We start from the raw sequence: 27,030 nt of genomic DNA on the forward strand, positions 1-27,030 counted from the left end.
GCAGTGGGTACCACCTGGTCAAGCTGCTGCTGTAATTGGGAGGAAGGGCTGGATAATTAAACAGTTCAGCGGTGAGGAGAGGTAGTAAAAGCAGCAGTTCATGTTTCAAAATTATTGTTCAGTCTCACAGATGTACAAGTCAAAGGCCCATGGCTAGGGGGTTGAGGAGAGGTGAGAGTCATCTTGTGCCAGAGTGAGTGGACAAGGATGAGGGTCTGTCGGCCCAGACATGGCCCTGCCAGTGGGCTCGAGTCTGGAGGCAGCACGACTCTCAGAGGGCCGGGCCGTGAGGGTGTGTGTGTGTGCATGAATAGGCTCCAGCCACTTTCTCAGGCCCTCTTTCCCAGGGCTGGCTGAGCCCCATAAAGCATGACTGACCCCAACTGTATGACGAGCCCTTTTCATCAGGACCAGAACCTCCCTGGAAGCTCCCTGAAGGCCCAGAGGCTCTGGGAACTTACGAAACACGACCTGCCGGACCCTGCGCCCAAGGATCGCACGGAAACAAGCAGCAGCCGGCCTGAAACACCCGGCTCTGCAACCGCCCGGGACCCCATGAAAACCCAAAGCCCTAACGCCCTGGGGCTGGTACACATCTCCACATCTAGTCCTTTCCCTCTGTTGGGAAAGTAAAATAAAACTTTACTTTCTTCTCTTTGTGAATTCTTTCACAGGCCGAGTCGCCCACCCACCACCCTAACATGCACGTGTGAGGACGTGGGGTCGGTCAGAATGCTCCTGAATGCAAGTGTCCAAAACCCATCCCACGGTCGTTTAAATAGTAGGGGTTTGCTACTTTTTCTTACAAGAAGTCCAGTGGTCAGCAGTACCAAGGATGCCCAGTGGTCCACGGTCCCAATGATTTCACTGCAGACTCAAATTCCATTCTCTCGTTTTGATGGGGAAACTCAAGAGTTGGAAAATTTTAGTTTTAAGTAATAGTTAAAAAGCTTAGTAGTTGAAGCATGTAAAAAGTTACTGTTTCAGGAACTGAATATATGACCCATCCTGACTCCAGAAGACCACAAGCAATTCGACCTTTGTGCCCCAGGAGGACTGCGAGCAGCAGAGATGGCATCCCAGCGAGTGTCCCTGGAACGCCATCAGGGAGACATCCCGCAGATGTGACACGGACACTCAGGGCATAGATAAAGAATCTCCTGGCTCAGTGGCCTGAGTGCCTGCCTGGGAACCAAAGGGTCGCCGGGTCGATTCCCAGTCAGGGCACGTGACTGGGTTGTGGGCCAGGTCCCCAGTGGGGGCCATACTAGAGGCAACCGAGTGATGTTTCCCTCCCTCTCTTTCTGCCTCCCTTCCAATCTATCTAAAAATAAATAAATAAAACCTTTACTGGCGTAGCTCAGTGGATTGAGCGTGAACTGGGAACCAAAGTGTCCCAGGTTCATTTCCCAGCCAGAGTACATGCCTGGGTTGCAGGCCAGAACCCCCAGCAACCGCACATTGATGTTTCTCTCTCTCTCTCTCTCTCTCTCTCTCTCTCTCCCTCCCTTCCCTCTCTAAAAATAAATAAATAAAATCTTAAAAAAAAAAAAAGAATCTCGAGTCAGTGGATGAAAGGAGGCTAGGGAAATTGCCGGCCCGAAGCTTTTATCTGATCAACCTCTTTCCTGGGTTCCAAATCCCGTACCTACACTTTTTCCCTCCTTGTAAAAAAGGCTGGCTTGAAAGGAAGCGTAAGATGGTTTAGGGTACATAACCCCTCCTCTCAGATCACCCGCCATCTGAAGAAAGTGCCCGTAAAGATTCAATCCCTCTCTGTTTATCGGGTGGCGACAGGCAGCACGAATGCTGACTTTTCCGGTTTCAGTTTGCCATACTGTGTTTGCTGTGTCAATGTAAGAAACATTCCAACCTGCAGAGATTTTTGGTGAGTTTATTTGAACCAAACCAACAACAATTACTGGGAAGCAACATCTCAACAGACTGAGAAATGCTCCAAAGATGGCAGTTTAGCACCTTATTTTTATACAATAGAATCAAAGGAGGAGCCATAGGGATTCACCCAAAGTCCACTGGTGATAGATTAGGGGAGGCAGGAGAAAGCAAAGTGGTGGGGTGGGGGGTGGGGTAGGTGTGGGGCTCTGGGGTTGGATAAAAGATGAAATGCTAGACACATAGTTCTTTTACACAGGTGGGTAAAGGATAGTTAACAGTCAACAATTAACCTGATAACAATAACAATGAGGGGATTTGTGGTCTCAGCTTGTGCCCCAGGGGTTTGGGAAAAAGGAAGTTACCTTCACATTCCAAAGGTCTGTTATCATAGACACAAAAAGACAATAGACCAGCTTAGTTAAAGACTGACCTTTCTTAGGGAAAAATACTGGCCTAGGACATGACTAACTGCCGTGAACTTCTTTTAGTTAATAAGTTTTAACTTTAGACCATCCAGTGTGGTTACTTTAGCTCTCCGAGTTGGAGAGGCGGCCGCATGGGCCTCCCCGGAGTCTGTTAGGTTAACATGTGGGCCCTTTTCTTCCACAGCTCTGTCAGCACCCCTGGTCACAGGATGGTGGCAGCAGCTCAGGCACTCGTGTGCCCTCACATACAAAGCTCCAAGGCAGGCAAGGAACGGGCCTTGTCTCCTGGTCTCTCTCTTTTTCTTTGGGGGTAGTGGTGGTCGTGGCGGTGGTGGTGGTCGTGGGTGGATATTCTTCCAGAAGCCCCAGATGCTGGGAAAGGGTGGCCTGGCACTTCCAGGCTTGGCGTGGAAAGGGAAGGCTGCCTCCAGCCAGGAGGGAGAAGGGAATGGCTGCCGGTGCAGCGCCGGCTCCTGGGGGGTGTGAACGTGTGTGCCTCGCACGTGTCTGTGTCAGATACGCAGGTATAGCGGTAGGAGGGTACAGCCAGGGGGCCCCCGAGAGGAGGGCTTGTAATGGGGTCCAGAACTCAAGGTGTCCAGGAAATATTAGAAAGATATATAGGATATCCTCACCTTCCACCACAGGTGTGAGTTGGGGGAAGGGACACATGGAGCAGGGCCATTCAGAGCTGTTTTGCATTGCAACTAACCTTTGCAGCTAACCTCTGGTGTGGTCACTTAACATACCTATAACCTTTAACTGGTTGCATAGATATGTTTTTTAAAAAAATTTTAGTTATTTATTTTTAGAGAGGGAAGGGAAGGAGAAAGAGAGAGAGAGAGAGACAGACAGACAGACATCAATGTGTGGTTGCTGGGGGCTGTGGCCTGCAACCTAGGCATGTGCCCTGACTGGGAATGGAACCTTCGATGCCTGGTTCGAAGCCTGCACTCAATCCACTGAGCTACTGCCTGCCAGGGCCATAGATATGTTAAACAGCTGTGGCCATGCTCTGAGCCAGGGGGATGGAAGGAACTTCCCCCTAAGATGTAACTGGGAGGTACCCCCCACCCCTAGTTACAGTGCCTGAGTGAGAACTTGGAGATGATTGGCTCCACGGCATGGGGCCACCCCTGCTCAGACTCATGATGATGCCCAGTAAAGCTGGAAGGATATTTAAACCCAGACTTGGCGGCCATTGAGGAGAGAACCATGCGGTTTTGGCTGAGTGGAGTCTTCTGCAGCCATGTAAGGAGGGAGCCACACAGCTGTGGCAGTGGAGAGAGGACCACGCACCTGCAGCCATGTAAGGAGAACCACACGCTTTTGGCACAGGGGGACGGCCCGCTCCCAGCAGCCATGAGAAGAATCACCACTCAGCTTCGGCAGAGAACCACCATGCGGCTTTAGCTGGAGATCCCGGCAACACAGCCGATGGTGCTGGGAACCAAGGGAGGCCTATCAGCTGAGCACGGATTACTGGGAAGAACCGGGAGCTGCCTGAGCCATGGACTTCTATTTCTTTCCCTGAGATACGGTACCCCAGACTGGGCAAAGGGGGAAAGGAAGGGCTGTGTGTGTTTGTGAGTGTTTTAAGGGACTTTGGGATTTTGATGAAGACATTAAGTCATTACTCTTAAGTCTGTATAGTTTGAATAAATAATTCCTTTCCTTTTTACCAGTCTCTAACATGGAGAGCTATAATTCTCTGGTGAAGAGAAAGGTGAACCTAGTACAGGGGGGCCCCAGGAGAAATGGGGGTCAATTCTGTAGCATTGTGGGACCCTCTTCCCTGGCAGCCAATCGGGGAGGATCATGGGAGACCACATGTGCAGTAGCTTTAAAGTAATACAACTACTTGTATATGCACAGTAAAAGCCCACCAAAACTAGCCAGGAAGGATCCGCCCTATAAGAATAAAGTCCCTCCAGCCCATGAGGTCAATCTCTGCTTGGAGTCAGCCTGCTCCCATGTTCTCTGCTATAAACTCTGGGTGTTTGGTTCAATTCTTTGTCCCCATCACTAAGAACCTGGTTACCTGTGCCCACCTGTGACATAGCTGCTGACGTGAGCAGGACCCCGGCCTCGAGGAGCGCGGTCACCAGGCTGGGGTTTTGTTTCTAACCCTGAGTGAGCTATGGGGAGTTTGAGCACCAGATCTGCATTTACGAAGATGGTCTAGAAGGCAGTGTGGAGAAAGGACAGGCTGCCAGGCTGAGTCCATTGCTGAGTTTAGTGAGAGCCAGGGTCTTGAACAAGGTCGGGGGTGCTATGGAGGGGCTGTCTGGGGGTTGTTGACAGGTTGAGGGGTTTGGAGGGACAAGGGAGCAACTACTTTTCCTTCTGGCTTCCTCCTACTCCAAAAGCTGCTCCTTCTGTTTTCTTTGCAGCCTCCTCCTCTTGAGGTGGGAAATCCCCTGGGCTCAGCCCTGGTGAAACAGGATCAGTGAGGAGCTAGGGAAATTCCTTGATGGGTGGAATAGGGAAACTGAGACAGAGAGCTGGACACAATGGCTGAGCAATTTACAGCCAGGTGCAGGGTGGAGGGCCCCAGTGCCTGGGAGGGGACAAAAGTGGGAAAACAAGCACCTCACCCCCAGGGTAACCTCTCCTCCCTTCACCTTTCCTCCCTAGAGATAACCTCTAGGCCTCAGTTGTATTTCAGCTCCAGGCCCAGAAAAACTGCAAAACCATGTGGGGTAACCAGGACTAACTGCAATGACTAAAGAGCCCCTCCCTGTCACTGACCAATCAGAGGAGACCGAGATCCAGAAAGGGCGCACCTGGGGGATGAATATTCTACTGAAGGCCTCCCTGGGACCTCCCCTAAGATTCCTGCAAGAAAAATAGAAGCCTCAAGACAAAGGACCCGGCACTCCTCCCCCTGGGGAGCAGCCTGAACCTTTCCCTTTCCCTCTTCTTCTTCCCCCACATCTTTCTTCATAGGTGCTTGTCTCCTAAACTCTAAGGCAATGGGCAGCAGCAGCTTGTCCCAGGCTAATCCCCTGAGCCAGTCCACAAAGCCCCCTTTTCTCTGACTTCCCAGTGAGCTCAGGCAGCCCAGCTCAAGCTCTCCTGTTGCTTCTTCCATGCCAAGCCCTTCCTAGTTTCACTGTCCCCAGCTTTAATAAAAGTGTTCTCATAGTCATGCGGACTCATGCTGTGAGAGCTTCCCTACCTGAAGTCAAGAACCCACACACTGGAGCTGGCTCTAGGCACACCCACTCAGGCCAGGCCCCTGTCTGATAACCCTGGGTCCTCTTTTCTTCTCTATCTACACCCACTAACTACGTGATCTCATCTAGTCCCGTGCTTTTAAATAGTATTTATATATACCATCATTTCCAGTGAGGTGGCTCCTAGCCGACTCTCTCCTGAACTTTGGACTCGTGCACCTGACATCTCCCCTCACAGGCCACAGGTCTCTTGCTGGCAACGTGCCCAAACCCAGCTCCGTTTTTCCACGCTCCCAGATCTACCCGTCCTTGGCTTTCTGTTCCAAGCAAAGCCCCCAGCCCCCTATACACCCCAGGGCTCAGCCCAGGCCAGCGTTCTCCCGCCCCACACTGTGCTCACCAACCAGCACGCCCAGTGGCCTCTTTCCGCCACCTCTGCCCGGCTGGTCTCATCTACCTCCCCATCAAGACCAGGCCCCCACTGCAGCCCCCTGTTTGGCCTCCACCCACACTCTCTTTTCCTCATGGCAGCCAGAGGTGGTGTTGATTATCATTTTAAAATTTTTCTGGAAAGTTTAAAACACACACAAAAGAAAGTAGTATAATAGCCCCCCTGCCTCCCTGCCCCATGTATTTGTTTATAACTCAGTTTCAATAGTTAACGAAACATGTCCAACTGGAATGATGTTTTTGTAGTATAAATTTGATGATCTTCCCTGAGTACAACCTGGAGTCCAAATTCCTTACCAACCTCATCCCTAAGCTCACTGCTCCTCCTCACTCCCCCGCCAGGCCTCTGCTGCTCTTGGAACATGCCCCGGCTACCTCAGTCTCCCAAGCCCCGTGCACTGTTGGGTCGGGCCTGGGTCGCTCTTTCTTCAGCTCTTGGCTTGGCTGGCTCGTTCTCAACCTTCAGGTACCTACTACCCCCCCAGAAACAAATGTTAGCACTTTGTCATTTTTGCTTCACCTTATTCGAAAGTAGAAAAAGAAAAAATCATTACAAATGAAGCTGACATTCCTTCTGACTTCCTCCTTCACCCATCTGCTGCTCCAGGGAACCAGCTACCACCATGAATGGGTACCTCCTAGATCTTATTCTTGTATTTTTTACTACATATATGTCCAAACAACATTGAATATTGCTTAATGGGTTTGAGAAAGTTTATATAAGTGCTATCATTTTATAGCTGTTACTCAGTAACTTTCCTTTTTCACTTAACACTGTTTTTGAAGTCTTTCCACTTTGATGTATATAGGTTTCCTTCATTTTAACCACTGCTTAGTCATTCCTTAGACAATTACACCCATAAAAAGCTGCCATAAATAAGCCTTGCACATGTTTCTTTGTTCACAAGTGGATGTTTCTCTAGTGAGTGCTTTTTAGACTGAGGTTTGCAATGCATTAGGGGGTAGTGAAAATAATTTAGACGGTTGTGAAATAGAATGAATAGAAAATAAAAGAGTGCATTGCAAGTAGGAAGAGTAATTATTGTTTTGTTAGTTTTTTGCTTCAGTTTCATGTGCTTGTAATGGGTGGCTTTGTGCAGCACACTTATTACCTCGGGTGGCTGTCAGGATTGGAAAACCACGGAAGTGGGCCTGTCCAATGCTCTGCTTCTCCCACAAACTCTTCCATGAACAGTGTATTTTCAGACTTTTTCATTTTGCAAATCAGTATGAGATAGCATCTTGTCATGGTTTTAATTTGCATGTCCCTCAATTACTAATGAACATCTTCTCATAGCTTTATTGACTCTTTGGGTTACCTCTTCAGTGGATTGCCATGGCGTGTGTGTTCTTTTGAGTCACTTGATTTTATCTTATTTATCTTTGTATTCGCAGGCATTCCTGGTGTAGCACAGGGAAATGCTCCTTCTCTCTATTCTAATTCTAGCCTGTGTTTCTCCCACCACCTTCAGGCTAATAGCTCCTGCCTCAGATATGCTAATTAGCTAGAGGAACTCTGAGGCTTGAGCAGCCCCTTCTTAGAAGGTGCCTTTCCAGAAGAGGTGGGGGAATATGCAAAACTAGTGACTCTTTTTATATTTTTTTTATTTTTATGTATTGATTTTAAAGAAAGAGAGAGGAGTATGGGGGCAGGGAGAAACATGATTTTGTTGTTCCTCTTATTTATGCATTCATTGGTTGATTGTTACACGTGCCCTGACTGGGGATTGAACCCCATAACCTTGGTGTATGGTTACAAGAGTCTTTAGAACTGGATGACAGACTGATCAGGAACAAAGGGTTTTAGAAATTTCTCCCCAGGATCCCTTCCATCCCCTAGTTGTCTAGCTGTCTAGGCTCCTACCCACCTCTTGCTTGGCTCTTCTTCTGTTGCCGGGACATAAAAGTTGCCTAAATTCTAGGCTCTCTTAAGATGGGTTTGCAGAAGCCATGAGGCACTCTGATCTTCGCGAGCTGGGCCTTCTCAGTTAATAACCCTTCCTTACTCCAAACTTGGACGTATTGAATATTTGCCTTCCTTTCGAAGCACAGGCACATGAATCTTGTACCTTCAACACTTAGATGTTCTGGATATTCTGGAGACTGGTCCTTGGATTGTTTCGTGGGTTGTAAACATTTTTCTCAGGCTCTCAAGTACCTCCTGGCTTTGCTCATGATGCCTCTATATTACATTCAGCAACAAGGCATTTTTCAGTGACAGGCCAGAGCAGTGGCGGTGGGGAGGTAGGGGCACAAGCTGGATGGCTGGTAGTGGGCAGGGGTGATAAGGTGCAGGGAAGCTTTCAACAACATTGTTTAAATGGTCAGAAGAGGAGGTACTGAGGAACATTTTCTCTTTTTTCTTTTAATAAAAATTATATGTACTTAAGGTACTTAAGGTGTCCAACTTGATGGTTTTCTTTTTTTAAAGATTTTTAAATTCATTTTTAGAGAGAGGGGAAGGGAGGGAAAAAGAGAGGGAAACATCAATGTGTGGTTGCCTCTTATGCTCCCCCTCCGGGGACCTGGACTGTAACCCAGGCATGTGCCCTGACTGGGAATTGAACTGGCGACCCTTTGGTTTGCAGGCTGGCATTCAATACACTGAGCCACACCAGCCAGGGCTTGACATTTTGATATACATATACATTGTGAAGTGATCACCACCATCCAGCTAATTACCGTATCTATCACCTCTACATACTTACCATTTGTATGTATGTGTGTTGAGAAGATTTAATAAGATCTACCCTCTTAGCTGTCATCACCATGCTGCACATTAGATCTCTGTGAGCCAGGATAGTAAGAAGCAGGGAAAAGTCCTTGGCAAGTGGAATAGGGAAACTGAGACAGATAGATGAACACACTGGCCAAGTAATTTACATCCAAATACAGAAACTCACCTCCCTAGAGATAACATCTAGGCCTCAGTTGTGTTTCAGCTCCAGGCCCAGAAAAGCAGCAAAACCAGGTGGGCAAACCCGGGACCAACTGCAATGACTGACAACCCCCTGCCCTGTCACTGACCAATTAGAGGAGACCATGACCCTGAAAGGGCACACCTGGAAAACTGATGCATATTCTGCTGAAACCTCCCTTAAGATTCCTGCCTGCAAGAAAGAGATAAAAGGCTCAAGACAAAGAACCCTCTGTGCACGTGCGCTCTCTGGGGAGCAGCCTGTGCCACCACTCAGGACCTCAATCCCCACGTCTTTCTTCACAGGCATGCGTCCCCTGACCTCTAAGGCAACGGCCGGTTGGCAGCTTGTCCCAGGCTAGTTCTCCGAGCCTGTCTCCAGGGCGCCCTTTTCTCGGACTTCCCAGTGAGCGAAGGCAGCCCAGCCCAGGGTCTCCTGTTGCCTCTATGCTAAGCACCCCCCTTTTTTTTGTTTCAGTATGCCCAACTTTAAGAAATGCGTCTTCATAGTTACCTGGGCTTGTATTGTGAATTCTTTCCTACTCTCAAGAACCCACACACTATAGCTTGCTCTGGGCAGACCCACTCAGGTCAGACACCTGTATGGTAACATGTAGATCTACTCATCTTGTGTAACCGGAACCTCATACCCTTTGATCAATAAGACACCATTTCCCACAACCTCAGCCTCTGGAAAACACCATTCTATTTTCTGTTTCTAAGTGTTCAGCTTTTTTGGATTCCCTATATAGATGAGATCATGAAGTATTTCTCTTTATGTGTCTTGCTTATTTCACTTACCATAATGTCCTCAGCTCCATCCATGTGGTCGAAAATGGCAGGGTTTCTATTTAGGAGCAGAGTAATAGTCCATATCACATATACATTACACCTGTGGGAATGTAAGCTAGTACAGCCATTATCAAAACAGTAAAGAGGTTCCATAAAATGTTAAAAGTAGAATTAGCTATGATCCAGCAATCCCACTTCTGGGTATTTATATAAAGGAACTCAAATCAGGATCATGAGGACGTCTTGTCAAGATGGCAGTGCAGGCAGACACGGATCGCCTCTTCACACAACCACTTCAAAATTACAATTAAAATATGTTAGAACCATTAGAAATCAAGTTGAATAGAAATCTGACAACTACAGAATTAAGGAAACCACATCTATCCACACTGGTAGGAGGGGTGGACACATGGAATGGGCTGGTCCCACACCCACGTGTCGTGGATAAAAATTTGGGAGGGATATCTTGGGAGTGAGGAGTCCCAGCCTCACACCAGACCCCCAGCCCAGGGTTCCAGTGCCAGGAAGATAAGTCCCCACAACTTCTGGCTGTAAAACCCAGTGGGGACTGAGTTGGCAGAAGCAACTTCTGGAGCCCCAAGCAGCTCCTCTTAAAGAACCCACACACAGACTCACTTACTCATAATCACTCCCCTGAGCTCCAGCACCAGGACAGCAGCTTGAAAGGCACCAGTGGCATACAGGGAGGAACTGAAGTGTCTGGTATCAAGGTGAGAGCTGGGGGACAGATTTTTCCCAGACAAAAGGGCAGGCAGAAGCCACTGTTCCTTTTCTGAACTCTCCCACAGAGCCACAGAGTTGGCAGGTGCATTCCATATCTGAGACTCCATCAACCTGACTAACATGATTTGCCCACCCTGGAGATCTCCTGCAACTCTGTCCCACACAAATTACCAGCCCACCCACGTTGTTAACAGAGACTTTTCCATATGAATGGTTAGCCTTGGCTCATGCTCCTCAACTTCCTAAATCCTCTCAAACAAGCAACAGTCAGCCTCAGTGACCCCCTAGCATCCATACCTCCTGCTAAGTGGCCCCAGGTTTGGCACTAGCAGCAGCCAGCTAGATTCACAGCTTGGCTATACCTGGGAATCTCCATGCCCAGCACAGGTAGCAGCTATCTCAGATTACTTTACAGCTCAGGCAGGGTGCTCTTGGGCAAAGTACAGGTGGGGGCTGACTATGGCCTGTGCCACCCGGGGAAACCCCAAGGCCAGTGCACCCAGTGAACAGATACAGACCATGTCAGGGCACCACCATCCTGCCCCTGCACAGCTGATTCTCCATGGAGGGCAGAGGTTGGTGGTCAGTGGTCACAGTCAGTCCTTGCAGCTGACTGGCCTCGGCAAATCCCTCCCATTGACCTGCTAACAACAATCAAGGCTCAACTACAAGTGGAATGTGTACACAGCCCACACAAAGGGTGCACCTCAAGTACCCAGCTTGAATGATAGGGGAGGCTGTGTCACTGGACCATACAGACCTACTACATTAGGTCCCATTACCAAGACAGTGAATCATAGCAGCTCTGCCTAATACATAGAAACAAACACAGGGGGGCTGCCAAAATGAGGAGACAAAGAAACATGGCCCAAATGAAAGAACGGATCGAAACTCCAGAAAAAGAACTAAACACAAAGGAGATAAGCAATCTATCAGATGCAGAGTTCAAAACACTGGTTATAAGGGTGCTAAAGGAAATTAGTGAGGACCTCAATAGCATAAAAATGGTCCAGTCAGTAACAAATAAGCCCTGGCTGATGTGGCTCGGTGGATTCAGTGCCAGCCTCTGAATCAAAAGTTTGCTGGTTTGATTCCCAGTCAGGGCACATGCCTGGGTTGCAGGCCAGGCCCCCAGTTGGGGGCTTGTGAGAGGCAACTGTTCGATGTTTCTCCCCCTCTTTTTCTCCTCCCTTCTCCTCTCTCTAAAAATAAATTTTAAAAATCTTTTTTTTTAAAGAAAGAAACAAAGGATTCACTAATTGAAATAAAGGACAATTGACAGGGAAGCAACAGTAGAATGGATGAATCTGAGAATCAAATCAATGATTTGGATCATAAGGAAGCAAAAAACCACCAATCAGAACAATAAGAAGAAAGAAAAATCCATAAAACAAGGACAGTGTGAGCAGCCTTTAGGACAACTTCACGCCTCCCAACGTTCGTATCATAGGGGTTCCAGAAAGAGAAGAGAAAAAGCAAGAAGTTGGAAATCCATGTAAAAAAAAATAATGAAAGAAAACTTCCCTAATTTAGTGAAGGAAATAGACATGCAAGTTCAGGAGCACAGAGAGGCCCAAAGAAGATGGATGCAAAGAGGCCTACTCCGAGACACATCATAATTAAAATACCAAAGTTTAAAGATAAAGAGAGAATTTCTTTTAAAGATTTTATTTGTTTTATTTTTAGACAGAAGGGAAAGGAGGGAGAAGGGAGAGAAACATCAGTGTGTGGTTGCCTCTCACATGGCCCCCACTGGAGACCTGGCCTGCAACCCAGGCATGTGCTCTGACTGGGAATCCAACTGGCAACCCTGTGGTTTGTAGGCTGGCCCTCAATCCACTGAGCTACTCCAGCCAGGGCAAGAGAGAATCTTTTTTTTTTTTTAATTTTATTTTAATCATTGTTCAGGTACAGTTTCTCCCTTTTACTCCCATTTGCAAGAGAGAATCTTAAAAGCAGCAAAAGCCTTGGCTGGTATGGCTCAGTGGAGTGAGGGCTGGCCTGCACTCCACTCAGTGCACTCCTCTTTCTCCCTCCCTTCTCCTCTCTCTAAAAATAAATAAAAAATTAAAAATTACTAAAAAGTTAAAAAAAATTAAATTTATTGGGATGACATTCATAAATAAAATTAGATAGGGTTCAAGTGTACAATTCTTTTTTAAATTGAATTTACTGGGGTGACATTGGTTAATAAAATTATATGTGTTTAAGGTGAAGTACAATTCTTTGATACATCATCTGTATATTGCACCGTATGCTCACCACCCAAACTCAAATCTTTTTCTGTCACCATATATTTGACCCCCCTTTTCCTTACTAGCCCCCACCTTCCTTTGCTCTGGTAACCACCATCCTGTTGTTTCTGTCTATGAGTTTGTTTTTCTTGTCCATTTTTGCTTTTAGTTTTATATCTCATGTATGAGTGAAATCATATGGTTCTTAACCTTTTCTAATTGATTTCACTTAGCGTGATATTCTCAAGATCCATCCATGTTGTTGCAAATGGTAGTATTTCATCTTTTCTAATGGCTGAGTAGCGCCCCATCTGCTTTACCTGGTCCTCCACTGCAGGCGGGCACTTGGGTTGCTTCTAGGTCTTCACCGCAGTGAATCGTGCTGCAATGAACATAGGGGTTGAATATCGTGGCGAGTAAATGTTTTTACAATTTTCAGGTAGATGCCCAGAAGAGGGGTTGCTGGGTCATACGGTAACTCTATTCTTAATATTTTCGGGAGCCTCCGTACTGTGTTCTACGGTGGCCGAACCAGTTTGCGTTTTTACCTGCAGCGAGGGAGGGCTCCTTCCCCCCCATGTCCTCTCCGACACTTCACTTCCTTGTTGCCAATAGTCATTCAAACGGGTGTGAGGTGGTATCGCACTGTGGGTTTTTCTTTTTATCTTATTTTTTTACCTTTATTAGTATTTATTTTATGACAAGTTTACTCCCAGGCCAAATGTGTTCCTATTGTCACTTCCTTTTGGGGTATCCCCCGCCCTCCCCCCCCGCAACCTCCTCTTCTGGTTTTGGAACAATCTGCTCTTTTTCAGTGCGATTATCTTAGTGTGACAGGGAGAGGTGCTGCCGACCCTGTGTCCGGCCTCACTGTGGGGCCTGGGCACACCTATGGACTCTGCCGTAGTAAGGAGGGAATGGCACACACATTGCTTCTGTAAAATGACATCTTTCAGCTACTTGGTGGCTTTTTGGATATGCATAACCTCGATGGCCTGGGCAGTTTCAGGAGTGTTTTTAAAGTGAATATGAAGATTTGAACCTTTTTAAAAAAGTATTTATTGATTGGAGAGGAAGAAAGAGAGAGACAGACTTTGGTCTGTTGTTCCACTTGTTCACGCGCTCATCAGTTGACTCGGGTATGTGCCCTGACTGCAACTTTGGGCTATTGAGAAGATGCTCTAACCGACTGAGCTACCTGGCCAAGGCAGATTTGAACCTCTTGATTGGCCTGATTTTGTGGGGTTTTCTGGGTGGAATGAATAGAGAGCCATTTTCAGAGGCCAGCTCAGGCTGCTTACAGGAAGAATGATGGTGATTTGCATTTCTCTCATAGCCAGTGAAGGTGGGCACCTTTTCATGTACCTGTTGTCTTCTTAGAAGAAGTGTGTGTGCAGGTCCTCTGCCCATTTTTTTATTGGGAAGTATTGTTTGTTTGTTGGGTGTTGAGTTGTGTGAGTTCTTTATGTATTTTGGATATTAACCCCTTATCAGAGCTGTTGTTTTCAAATATCTTCTCCCACTTGGTTGGTTGGCTTTTTATTTTGTTGGCAGTTTCTTTTGCTGTGCAGAAGCTTTTTAGTTTGATGTTGTTCGATCCATTTATTTTTCACTGCAGCATTTTTTTTTACAATAGCCAAGATATAAAAACAACCTAAATGTCTTTTGATGGATGAACATTTTTTTTTCATTTTTTGTTTTTGTTTTTTAATACTCACCTGAAGATATTGTATTGATTTGAGAGAGAGACTGAGAGAGAGAGCAAGAGATGTGAGAGAGAAACATCAACTGGTTGCCTCCCATATGTGCCCAGACTGGGGATCATACCTGCAACCCAGGTATGTGCCCTGACCTAGGAATCGAACCTGCAACCTTTTGGTGTATACAAGGACACTTCAATCAGGAGAGCCACCTGGCCAGGGCAGAAACATTTTCTTCAGGACACAAGAGGCCTGTAGAGAGAAGAGCAAGCGGAGAAAAGCGGAGTGGCTGTGGTTGAAGGCGGGTGGCTGGCAGCCGGGAGAATATCCCAGAGGGAAGTCTGGGCGAGCTGGCAGAAAACAAACGTGCTAACCACATTGGTTCTGAGCAAAGCGATCAGTAAATGAAGGGTGAAAATTATATTTATCATTGCTGTTTTTTCAAGTTGATTTTTGTATCTCACAACTGTGACTGCAACCTGTTGCTGGCGTTTATGTGTTTCATACATTTCTCTGAACTTTTATTTGGGGGGGTGAATAATATTTTTGAACAATGGGGTAGTTTGGCAACTTTATATCCTTTTAAAAAACACTTTTAAAGCATTTCATTCATTTTTCTGTTAAAAATTTTACAATTAGCCCTGGCTGGTGTGGCTCAGTGGATTGAGTGGATTGAGCCTGTGAGCTGAAAGGTTGCTGGTTTGATTCCTGGTCAGGGCATGTGCCTGGGCTGTGGCCAGGTCCCCAGTTGGGGGAGTGTGAGAGGCAACTGATGGGTGTATCTCTCTCACATTGATGTTTCTCTCCCTCTCTTTCTCTCTCCCTTCCCCCCCTCTAGAGAGAGAAAGAGAGGGACAGAAGCATCAGTCTGTGGTTGCCTCTCCAGGGGCCTGCACTGGGGACATGGCCTGCAACCCAGGCATGTGCCCTGGCTGGGAATCAAACCTGCGATGCTTTGGTTCGCAGCCCTCGCTCAATCCACTGAGCTACGCCAGCCAGGGCTAACAAATTTTTTACAACTAATTTTACAGTAGCAATGATCTTTGTTTATATTTGGCAGTGTTTTTTTAAATTTCAAAATTAAGTGCATTTCAGGCTCCAAACGAATAGCTTGAAAGCAGTGTGATTGAAATGAGTATTTCCACATATTGGTTTATGAATTAATAAAATTTGTGTATGCTGGTGGTTTCTTTTACAAATTAGCATATATTTTATTAGTAATTTTGTCCAACTTGTAGCTTATTTTGCTAAAATCTTGAGTTTTCGTACATAGATGACTTCACTTACCCACCAGCTCCAGGCACTGGTGTGGGCCCAGGTGCCACTCAACGCACTTCACAGGCCCTGTTTCATGGATGCCTCCCTACACCTTCACCTGGAAGGCTCTGCAAAGTGATCTCGGTTGTAGAGAGAAGGAACCTAAGGCTGGGAGCACAGACTTGTAATTAAGCCACAGAGGTCAGTTCAGAACCGTCTGTCCCCTTAATGAGGATGGGTCCCTCATGCTTTCATAGGTTTTAATCATTTCAAGTGTCTTCGGTAAAGCCATCTTTAGAAAGAAAAAAAAGTTCCAATAAGTACGAAGGCATGTTTATGATTTTTGAGTACTTTGGGGGAATATAAAAATGAAGATGAAATAAAGTGACATTTTAATATTAGACATGAAAGAAAAAAAGGGAGAAACATATGTCCTGATCATTTCTCGGTGGTTTCGTCCCCAGCAACCCAGACATGACGAGCTCCTCCAGATGACACACCATTGTTGTCACAGGGAAACCGGCTTTGCAGGCTAAGGGACAAAATAAACAACCAAAACTTTCCACGGGTTTGCTCCGCGGGCCCAGGTGTGCCGGGGCCCTGCACCCCCCGGTGTCTGCTGCCCTCGTGCGGCCGCGCCTTAGTCCTGCACCCGTAGGAGCGCGCTCCTCAGAGTTGTTGGGCGCTGGGGTTGGGAGGAGTCTGAGGAGAGCTCTTAGCCTTAGGTTAGCCCTAGGTTTTGGCAGGGAAGGTCAATCTCTTTGGTGCAGAACAGGGACAGGGGAATGGCGTCCTGTGGCGTCATGCAAGGCAGCTGCCATTGATAATTGGGTTATCTCACCTGGTTACCCTGCAATGGGAGGACAGGGCCAGGACAGGAGGTACTGCTTGCCCAAGGCCACACAGCACCGTTGTGCAGGGATGGCCTTGAACCTTGATGTTGAATAGGAAAGCAAAGGGGTGTAGGGCTCCCTCTTGCAGGATTCAAGTCCGAGGGCTCCTCTGCAGCAGCTCCTGCTGGAGTTGAGACTGAGACACACTGGTGCTGGCATCCTAATGAGAGGTGCAGGGAGGAGCTGCCCTGGGGGCAGTGGGCAAGGAGATGTCTCTTCAACTCCACGTGCCTGGGCCACATGGTCCAGGGAGTTTGGTCCATATGAGGTTGAGGACCACCAACTCAGCCTTAGTGACAAGTTCTGTGTATGGTGATGCTGGGCGATGGTGGGAGCCAACCAAAGAGGGGAGAGGGGAACTAGTTGCAAGTCTTAGTTTCAGCCCTCACCACCTGACTCCCAGACTCTCACCCACCTCGGTGGGCAGCACCACCACCCACCTGTCACCCAAGCCTTCTGAGGGGAGTCCTGAGCTCCACCGCCATTTACTTCTCTTCCTATTCGATCCTTTGCTAGGAGACAATTTTTCCCTGGGTCTTTCATGTTTTTGCTAAGGAATTGATTGTTCTTTGTTCTGAACATCTTTTCCTGGATGTCTGTGGACCCAACAACCCTGGAATATATAATGTCTCCTCCTGGAACAGAGCACAGGCATGGTCCGGCATGAGAAAGACAATGTGTCTCCCAGGAGCAAGAAGCAGGCTTGCTTTCTGCCTGTTATAAAAGACTTGGGTTCCCTAAGCTCAGGGTTTCTCTTCTGTAATCACCCACAGGGTGTTCAGATGTCACCTGGCCCGTGATCCTGAGGGGATTTGGGACTTGAAGAATCAATGTAAAATACTTATATTCTGGTTTACTGCTAGTGCTGTGAGTAATAAGTTGTCCTTCATCTCTGACCTGGGAGTCTTGTGCCTGCTACCAGCATCCAAGAAACTCTGGCAGGCCGACTGGTCAGCTTGCAGGTAGGGTACAGTCTTGGACCTCTTGCGGTTCTTGACAGCTTCCATCCTTGTCAGTTCTACCTGTACACGTTGCTGGCATCTTCCCACTTCTCTCCATTCTCAGCGCCTCAGCCACAGTCCAGGTTCCCACACCTCATTCCTGGAGACTTTACTGTGGTGGGTTCCTGTCTGACCCCCCACCGCTTTTGCTCCCTAGTTCAAATGCTTCGTGTAGCCAGAGGGACCATTCTGAAGCCCACAGGGATCTCTGATTATCTGCTGCCTCAACTCTTCAGTGGCTTCTATCATCTAACAGAATATTCCTTGACCCTGTGGCCCTTGCTGACCTTACCACCTGCTTTGTGCTCCTCCCAGCGCCCTACTCTATGCTCTGGTAATACCGAATTGTTTAAATCCAGCTGTTCCCTCTGCTTGGACCATCCTTCACACTCTCCTCTCGGGAAAAGTCCTACCCATCCTTCAAAACTCAGCTCTCTGAGGCCTTTGTGAAGCACCAGGGACCTCTTACAGTGCAACGGTGTTGGAGACACCAAGGGTAGGTGGGTGGGGGAGGTGCAAAGGCAGAGGACCTAGTGGAGGGACTTTGAACGCTGCACCTTCCAGACCCCAGCTCTGGCCAAGTAAACCAGTGGGTGCACAGGACTGCCCCGGGCAAAGGTCGCCACTTGCATTCCAGGGACTCAGATGGCAGGCTGCCAGGTTGGGTATGTCGTGCCCTGCACACGGGTGCCTGGCCAAGGGAGGGAGTGAGGACTGAAATCACACTGTGTGCAAGGCCTGGGTGGCACCTGCCCTTCCGACCTGCTCAGAAGGGCCCTCTTCTCACGGAGCCCTGCACTCAGGAGGCCAGCAGTGCACCAGACGGTGTGCTTTTAAAGATTTCTCAAAGGCATGACAGCCCCATCCTGCAGCTCCTTGGGGCCATCAGCTGAAACCCTGACAGAGAAGTAATGATCAAGGTTCTGGATTCTTCCACAATTCTAAGCCTTTGACCTAATTAATGGCTCCAGCATTGTCTCCAAGATTCTCCAGGCCTCTTGTGACCTCCTGTTGCCTCTTGTGCCCTGAGGAGGTTCTCAGAGCAGAGCTGCCCTCTTTCCCCCAGGACCTATCCCTCTCCAGGACACTTGGAAGCACCTGTTCTCTTCCCAGAAATCGAAGATTCTTATGACTTTGATTAACTTTAGTTAATCTCTTTAGTCTCTCCTTTCCTCTCAGACACCTAGCTGCCTCCCCCCCCCCCCCCCCCCCCCCCGCCCCGGCGGCCACCCCCGCCCCCCGCCCCCTCCCCGGCCCCGCTCCCGCCTGCCCAGCACAGCAATCCCTGAGGCAGCAGAAGACGGTAGCCCGCCCTAGCCCGCCCGGAACCTGACTGCTGGTCTCAGGGTCCTGACCTCTGGCAGGCTAAACATAACATTTTGACCCAAGTTCCGGTTCAGTCCCTGAGCCCTAAGGTCGACCAACCCCTGGCTACTTTCCCATGAAACCAGACAAAGGGACGTGGGGAAAGACCTCAGACCTCTCCTCAAGACCTGAGGGAATGAGTTATTATCCTGACCTCACCTCCAAGCAATAAGTTCCCAGCCCGACCCAAACCCCTAAACAAGGGTGTCTTGCAATTTTGCCCTATACAATCTGTACCCTGCGTGCCATTGGGGAGTTCAGCCATTGAGCATTAGCTTCCCAACTCCTGGGCAGCTCCATTCACAATGAAACACCCAACATTTCTCCGCACAGTGCTCAGAGGTCAGTGTTTGGCTTGGCCAGCGCCGGGCAGACAAACTCTCTTCTATAACACCTCTAAAACGCCACTAAGATCTGACCTCATCCCTCCACTTTGTGACCAGGGACCAACCTTCAGTGAAATGCAAGAAGAATGGATGGGAGTGGGGGCTTAGGTAGGGCCCTCAGGTTTGGGCAGCTGGGGCTTCCCTCCGCCTCCAAACATTTTGTCACCCGTGGCCCTTGGGGTCAGGATTTCCATTTCCCAGGCCTTGGATACTCGGGGAGTTGGAAGAACGTGGGGAGGGCACCCTGTTTCTGCTGAGCTGACTGTGGCGGGCCCTGGGGTCCTTCTCCGGTGCTGCTGCTGAATTCGTGGAGTGGGTGTCCCTAGGCGCACTCCCCAACCAGAGAGTGGATGGAGACTGCAAGACAAGTCCCCGGTTTTCTTGCAGTGAAGGGGGAGGGAAGCAGGTAAAGGGAAGTCTCCTGTGATACTCAGGTTCCCATAGTAACTGGGCTCCCACCCTGCAGTGTCTGTGAGGTCACCCTGCCTCTCCCAGCCCGAGGGTGGGGGGAGGGCAGACCTGGAGGCTGTCTGTCCCTTCAGATCCAGCCCTTTGGGGATCTGCTGCTGGCGGTGAAGCGCTCAGTGCGGTAGGTGCGGGTGGGGAGGAGAGGGGCTGGGGCTGCACACCTGGCCCTTCACAGCGACCTCAGAGCTGCTGGACCTGGTGGCCTGTCCTGAGCAGTGGGACCAGGTGACTGCCTGTCCCCTGCAGTAACCTGACAGCTCCCAGAAGCCCCGCCCCAAGCCACAGTGCCAGAATTTTCTCATAGAGAATCGCTCCTGTGGGTGAGGCATTGCCCTTCTCATCCCTGGCTTTAAAGCATGGGAATGACCAGGGCCACATCTGTAAATCACAGCTGCTCGGTGGGCTAAGTTATCAGAAAAGGGTCCCCGAGGCCTGCTGCTGTGGCACAGAAAGGAGAGATTAGGTGGTGCGGTATAAAGAAACAGAAAATTGGATTTGGATCTTGGCTGCTCCACTGTTGAGCTGTGTGGCTTTGGGCAAATTATTCTACCTCTCTGAGCCTCTGTTTTCTCTCCTATAACTGATCTTACAGGATGACGTGGGATATATTAGGCTATTCTCTGGTCTCAAAATCATCAGCTGGTGGTAGTGGGGGGGAGGGCAGCTGCTGTTTCCTATCTCCATCCTGATTCTTCTCCTAGCTGGACCCCTGGGTCCCCTTTCTTTCCTAGTGTAGCTCTACCCCCTCAGCTCTGCTGAACCCCCTGTGGCAGGGTGTGAGGCCAACCCCAGATTGCTGCCTCTCGCCCCGCCCTGTCTGTTAAGGCTCCAGATGGTCCTGTGGTCAGGGACGCATGGGGTCCAGACCGGTGGGTTGCTTTTACTCAGGGGCTGGGGCCCTCAGGGCTGTGCGGAGGGGCTGTTCAGCTCCAGGACTCCAGCAAAACAGTCTCATTTACAGATTCTTTCCCCACCCAACCCCACTCTTCCTCCCAGTGGACGGCGGACATCATGTCCACTCTGTCACCCCAGACAGAAATCTGGACATCTTGGGTTCCTCCCTCTCCTTCACCCCTCTCAGTAGGTCAGCCATTAATTCTGTCACCGTCTCCCATGCCACACATCTCTCTGCCTCTAATGACACTGCCTTTGCTCTCAGCTGTCCTCATGACACCAAGAAGCAACTGATGGGCAGGGAAGCTCCAGAGCTCGGGAGAAGAAACTGATCTGGGTTCAAATCCTGCAGGATTAGGAAGGGCTGAGGGGGAGGGTCACTCCTTCAGAGTCATCGTCATCATCATCATCATCATCCAGCTTCCTTCAGTCTGGAGTATTATAAATAATTATTTAAATTCACAGGAAAGAAAACCAAATATAATATGAGATGCCTTTTAAGGGTCCCTCATGAGAATGGAGTCCTTAGAAGGAACAGACAAAGGCCATTCTTATGTGTGGGGAAACAGGCCTTGAGAGGACCAGGGCCTGGCCCAAGGAGGCCGGGCAGCGCCACCCACTGCAATAAAACTCAGGTAGGGTTCCTACCCCAAGTGAGTGACGAAGGGTGACGATTATCTCTTCCTCATCCTGCAGCTGGTCCAGAACCGGGTCCACCTCTACCATTTCCTGCTCTTGAAGATCATTCTCTTCAACCAGTGGCTGTCAGGGCTGGTCCAGGAGGCCCAGGGGTCCTGCGGCCACCAGGCCCACCCACTGCCCAGGCTGGCAGCCTGCCCTGTAGACTGGGTTCTATGGGCTGGGCTGGCACTGACAGAGGGCCCTGTGTGGCTGGTGCAGAGGGGACCCAGGAGAGTGTGGGCAGGCATGCTGGGCTGTGCCCGGGCCTTGGGCCTAGACCTGAAGTGGCTAGGTGCCTGGGAGCAGTTGGGCCTGTCTGTGACCACCTGGGTGGACCTTCTTCTGTCCTGTCTGCACAGCCTGATGCTGGCAGCCTTGCTGCTGCTGCTGCTGGCCTGGAGACTGTGCTGGAAGGTCCACCGCTGCAGCCTGGGCTGGCTGCCTAGCAAGGTAGGTGGGTGGGCTGGGTGCAGGCCAGGCTGCTGAGGACAGGCCTGGTGCACTGGGCATGGCCAGGGCTGGGCTGGGGGGCTAGCAGCCAGGCAGTGCAGCCAGGTGAGCTCGTGGTGGCCACCTGCTCTTCCTTCTGCCCCCTCTAGGCTCTGCTGCAGAAGCGTGTGATACTGGAGCCATTGGCACTGCTGAAGCGCCTGTACTGGTGGGTGGAGAGCATGATAGTGCCCGCCTCTTGGCACTTGGCCTATCTCATCACTTGGACCACCTGCCTTGCCTCTCACCTGCTGCAGGCTGCCTTTGAGCACACAGCCCAGCTGGCCCAGGCCCAGGTGCAGCAGGCTGAGCCCCAGGGGGCTTCAAGGACTTTGTATGAGTCCCCACTCCTTGAGTCCCTGGCTACTAAGCCTGGGCCAGTCCTGCCAGAGCATGGAAACCATGGAGAATAAACCTGTCTCTATCTGCCTGTACTGGTCCGGTCTGGTGTGGTCCGGCCTAGGGTCTCACCCTCTAACCCTCTTTCCTGCTGTGCAGGAAAAGGAGGTGTGTGTGTGTACGTGAGTGAGAGCATGCACGTGTGCCCTAGGGCTGCCTCTGGGAAGGCAATCACATTCATTGAGCATCTGATATAGGGCAGATAACCACCTCAGACACTTCACACATGTAATTTTGTTTAAATCTCACAGCAACATAGGCATCAGGTTTGATTAGGTCAATTTTCCAGGTAAGAAAATTGAACCTCGGAAAGCTGAATAATCCCAAGGTCCCAGAGCAAATCAGGGGAGAAACCAGCAGATTTTTTGTTTCTCCGAATCCCTGCCTCTCTCTAGGTCCTTCCCCGGTTCTCAGGGTTGTTGGTGCCCAGTGCTGCAGAGGAGATGGGTAGTTAGAGACTCTGGCCTTCGGGGGGTGCCAGGGTTTCATATTTCAGAGATTTTAAAAAATTCCTTTGAGAAATAGTTACTCCTGAGCCAATCTGTAGCTAGCCCATCCATTCATTTACACACTTTGTCACTAACTTTCCCATTCATCCCTCCGCCCAGCCACCCAACCACCCATCCACCCATTCATACACCCACCCACCCATCCATCTATCCTTCAGCCTATGTGCCTGTCTCCGTACCCACAGACCCATCCACAGATCCATTTATCCATCCTCCCTTGCAAGAGGGAAACTTCTAGTACCTCAGCACTCACCCCTGGCTGCCCGGTCCTGCGGAGGGATGGCTCAGGTTGCAGGGGTCAGATCTCCCAGACACCACTTATGTGAGTGATACTGTGAGGGGGAAGGGATGGTTTTCTGAGAGGTAGCAATCAACTTCCACTCACTGCCAAGTCTGAGGGTGCTGTGAGTGTGGGGAGATGTTCCCAAGAGCTCTGCCCTGCTTTCCCCTTCTCCATTCTGGTTCCCAGGGATGTTAGGGCCAGATTCCTGCCCTGCATCCCGTATAGACCAGAAGATGGCCCAGGATGGGTGTGCAGTGAACTTCCAGGCCCTTCTTCCAAGTCTGAGGAGCAGGCCCAGCCTGGCCCTGGGGGAGGACTTGTGAAGGGCTCCCGTCTGGCCAGCGGGCAGAACGCCTGTTGTGGAGGGACCTGTAAAGCCCTGGTGAAGGGGGAGACACCAGCTGGGATTCCAGAGCACACCCCAACTTACAGGGCAAGCTGATGCAGAAGCATGGGACCTGTGGGGATGAGAAGGAGCAGCATGTGGAGCTGGATGGGCCTTGAACTGCCAGGGACCATGCTGGTGCTTGACAAGGTTGGGGCCTGCGGGGCCGAGGGGTGGAAGGAGAGAAGGAGGGGGCAGGTGGAGGACGGCCTCAAGGGGAGAGGAAGGGTGACAGCAAATGGTTGTGCGCGGGGAGAGAGGACAGGGGCCAGGATGAGGCTGGGGGATGGGCTGGAGGCCGGGACCAGGGGGAGGGGCTGGGTAGTGGGGCTATACTGGTATCTTTTCCTTCTACTAAACTTTTAAAAAGCAACCAAAAAAAGCCCTTGCTGGTGTGGCTCAGCTGGGTGGGGGCGTTGCTGGGGGTTCGATTCCCAGTCAGGGCACATGCCTGGGTTGTGGATTCACTCCCCGGTTGGGGCATGTATGGGAGGCAACCAATCAGTGTTTCACATCAGAGCTTCTCTCTCTCTCCCTTCCTCTCTAAAATCTATAAGCATTTTAAAAAGTACCACACATACTGAGATGTTAATGTAAAAATATTTCCTTTTTCCTGGTTCTGTAGCTAGCCCATCTGTTCATTTGCACACAGAGAAACGGGGTCAGCGTGTCCTGCCTCTCTTTCCAGCCACGATTCTTTGCATATATGCAAACCCACACGCCCGCTCGTATAGCATACCTGTAGGTCGTGTGATGCAGAGCCTATTGCACCACACATATCCGTAGGCAAATTGCTGTTTTGCATCCGACAGTGTGCCCCCTACCCACTTATAAGCCAGTCTGCACGGGTGTTTCTTCCTTTGTCGTGGCTGCACTGAGGCCTCGGGTCAGCCTCCAGGTCTCTTTCCCACAGTGAAGCTCTGAAGCATGGAAGGGGGTGGGCCTTAGAGGAACTGCCTGGTGGGGGTGTATGGGGGGGGCACAGGTTGGGAAGTGGCCCTCGCTGGGAGCTCCTCTCTGACCCTGCACATGCCAGGCACCCACCCCTCTGGCCACATCCCTAGGGGCCTGGGGCTGAGAGCTCCCACAGCTGGAGTGAGTTCCGGCGGAAGGGAACAGGCTGGGGTCAAAGAGGTTACAGGCCCAGCCTGCCGGAGGGAGGGGGCCGCGCCTGGGCCCTGGACCTGGGGTGTGGGGTGAAGCCAGGAGACTGGCTGGGGCTTAGGACCCCGCTGCCCTGAACATGGCCACCTGTTCCACTTGTCCCCTCAAAGAGTTGGCTCCCAAACTGTTGGCTGCCAGTGGCAATGAGACTGCAACCTGGAAAGGCCCAGCCCCTACCTTCCACACTGAGCTTGAAGAGGACACTTAGTGTGGCCATGCCTCATCTTCCCAGAGAAGACTCCAAAGGCTTGAAGGCATAGTAGAGCTGGGAGCAGATAGGGAGCCATTCCTTTGGGCTAGGGTGTCTGGGAAGGCTTCCTGAAGGAGGGGGCATTGAACTGGGCTCGCAAGAGAGGCATTTACTGCTGTCAGAGGGCGAGACCCTAGATTTGCCCCGTGCTGTGTGAGCTTTGTTCTGCTCCTACTTCTCTGCCTTGGCTCCTGTTGTGGATCTGAGCCCGGGGCAGGGCCCCAGGCTGGGTTCTGGGACACAGGCTGGCCCCCATCTGTCCCGGGAACTGTGCAGGCTGGGGAGCTAGGAAAGCGCTGGGCAGGAGAGGCTGGTGAGAGGACTCAGCCCCTCCCACCCTGAGCCAGAGGCCGGAGCAGAAGGCCTAGGCTGGGGCCGATGCTTGGGTGCCATGGCTCTGCCCTGTCTCTTTTTATGACCTTAGGGGAAGCTCTGTCCCCTTTGGCCCTCAGTTTCCAATGTAGGCTGACCAGGGAATCCCTGATGGGTCAGCATTTGAAAGAACTCAATGTCCCGGATGTCCCAGGTGGGAGGTGGTCTGGGGCTGGAGAGGAGCTGGTCTGCGTGCATGGACCTGTGGGATAGGACCCTTCTAGGAGCTGAGATCTGGTTCTGTGAAGCATATGCTTCTGGTCCGTGAATGTTAGTTTCCCTGGGCCTCCCAAGGACCCTGGCATCCTGGGCCTGGGGCCTCAGAGGGAAGGGAGGAGGGTGGGAGTCTACCCTTGGTTGCCCATTGCACACAGTGGGGCTATCAGAGGCCTTGGGATCAGAAAGCCTCGGGGTCTGAATCCTGCACCCACAGCCTCCTGGCTGTGTGACCTCGGGCTCATTCCTTAAGCCCGTGAGCCTCAGTTTCCCCACCTGTGAACAGGTACAATCATAGCATTTGGGGCCTCCGGGGCTGTTGCCAGGTCTGTGCAGGCTGTACCTGCTCCAGGCCTGGTGAGGGAGGTGCTGGGAACCCCAGCTCCCTCTCCTGGGTCTGCCGTCTCCTCAGTGGCTATGGGGACCCCGTCCTGAGGTCAAGGGTGAGGGTGGTCAGTCTGTCTGTCTCAGGTCTTTGAGTGTGAAGGGGCCCTAGACTCCTGGGGGGTGGTGTGGGGGACCGAGCGGGGTGGGGGGAGCTGGCTGAAGGGCTGGCCAGCAGCTCCACGCAATCTGTCTGCTATGCAGTCCGGGGCCTGGCCTGTATTTATTTATGCTGAGCGTGTATTTATATCAGCCCCTTTCTCATTAATAGGGCAGGAAATGGCTGGAATTGTTACATACCTGGCGGCCCAGGGGTCCTGCTGGGCCAAGACACACAGGGCCCTGGCCACCCTTCGATGACTGTCAGGGGCCCCTTCTTAGTCCCAGGCCTAAGACCCTGGCCTTCCACTGACCCCCGCTTTGCAGTGAGCTCCCTCTACTTTTCTGAGCTCCTGTTCATGCCCTGAGCCCACAGACCCGAGAGACAGGGGCTCCTTTTGTAGACCCCTCCCTCTCCCGTAGTTTCTGAGCCCACCCCAAGCCCAGGAGAGATAGCAATTAGTGACTGTCACTGCACAGCGTGTAGGGTGGGGGCTGCTGGGGCAGCTCAGGACAGCTCGGCCCTGACTGGGGGGCGGTGCCCCAGTGCCCTAGGTGGGAGTCCGGGCAGGAGTGAAAGTGAGAGGTGGTGAGAGGGCCCTCCTGAAGCCTAGGGTGGTCCCTGGGGCTCTGCCCCCCACGAAGCTCCAGGTAGGATAGGACCTGTAGCTTCCTCCCCATGGGACTCCCCCAGTCCACGGAGGCGGTCCCTGTGTTTATCCGTCGGCAGGCCCAACAGGGTGGGAGCTCATCCCTGTCTCGCCTTCCTGGCCATCATGGCGAGATGAGGCCTCCTTGCTCGGGGCTCAGCAGCCCCTCTCCAGCCCTCATGCGGCACTCAGAACCAAGCCAGCATCTCTCTCCAGGCCCCAGCTCTTGGGCGCGGGCCCCAGGTGGGGCTGCCAGAGCTGAGAGGCGCGGCCCCCTCCCCAGAGCACTTGCCTGACATAACCTATTAGTGCTTCTCGCCTCAGCCGGCTCCCCCAGCCAGCTTCCCCGCCCAGACCAGACTGTGCCGGCCCTGCTGTCCCTCTGCTGGGAGGCTGTGCCAGGACAAGGTTAGAAGGAAGGAGGCTGCGGGAAGTCCAGACACACTAGGGGGTAACTGTGCCTCTTCACCCCTGCCCTCTGCTGGGGACCAAGGGATGCTATCCACCCAGAGGCCTCTTTTAGGCTGGGCCTCCTGGCAGCCGCCTTA

General features: G+C 51.0%; 1 protein-coding gene across 1 annotated transcript; it reads left to right on the forward strand.

The window, feature by feature from the left end:
• The first annotated feature begins 369 nt into the window (after positions 1 to 369).
• On the forward strand, positions 370 to 22,184 carry TMEM270 (transmembrane protein 270). The gene is made up of 3 exons (XM_036020080.1): positions 370 to 588; positions 21,298 to 21,732; positions 21,882 to 22,184. The coding sequence occupies exons 1-3, from the start codon at positions 370 to 372 to the stop codon at positions 22,182 to 22,184; spliced, it is 957 nt and encodes a 318-aa protein (XP_035875973.1).
• The last annotated feature ends 4,846 nt before the right edge of the window (positions 22,185 to 27,030 follow it).

This window comes from Phyllostomus discolor, chromosome 3 (assembly GCF_004126475.2).
Source record: "Phyllostomus discolor isolate MPI-MPIP mPhyDis1 chromosome 3, mPhyDis1.pri.v3, whole genome shotgun sequence".
Classification (NCBI taxonomy): Eukaryota; Metazoa; Chordata; class Mammalia; order Chiroptera; family Phyllostomidae; genus Phyllostomus; species Phyllostomus discolor.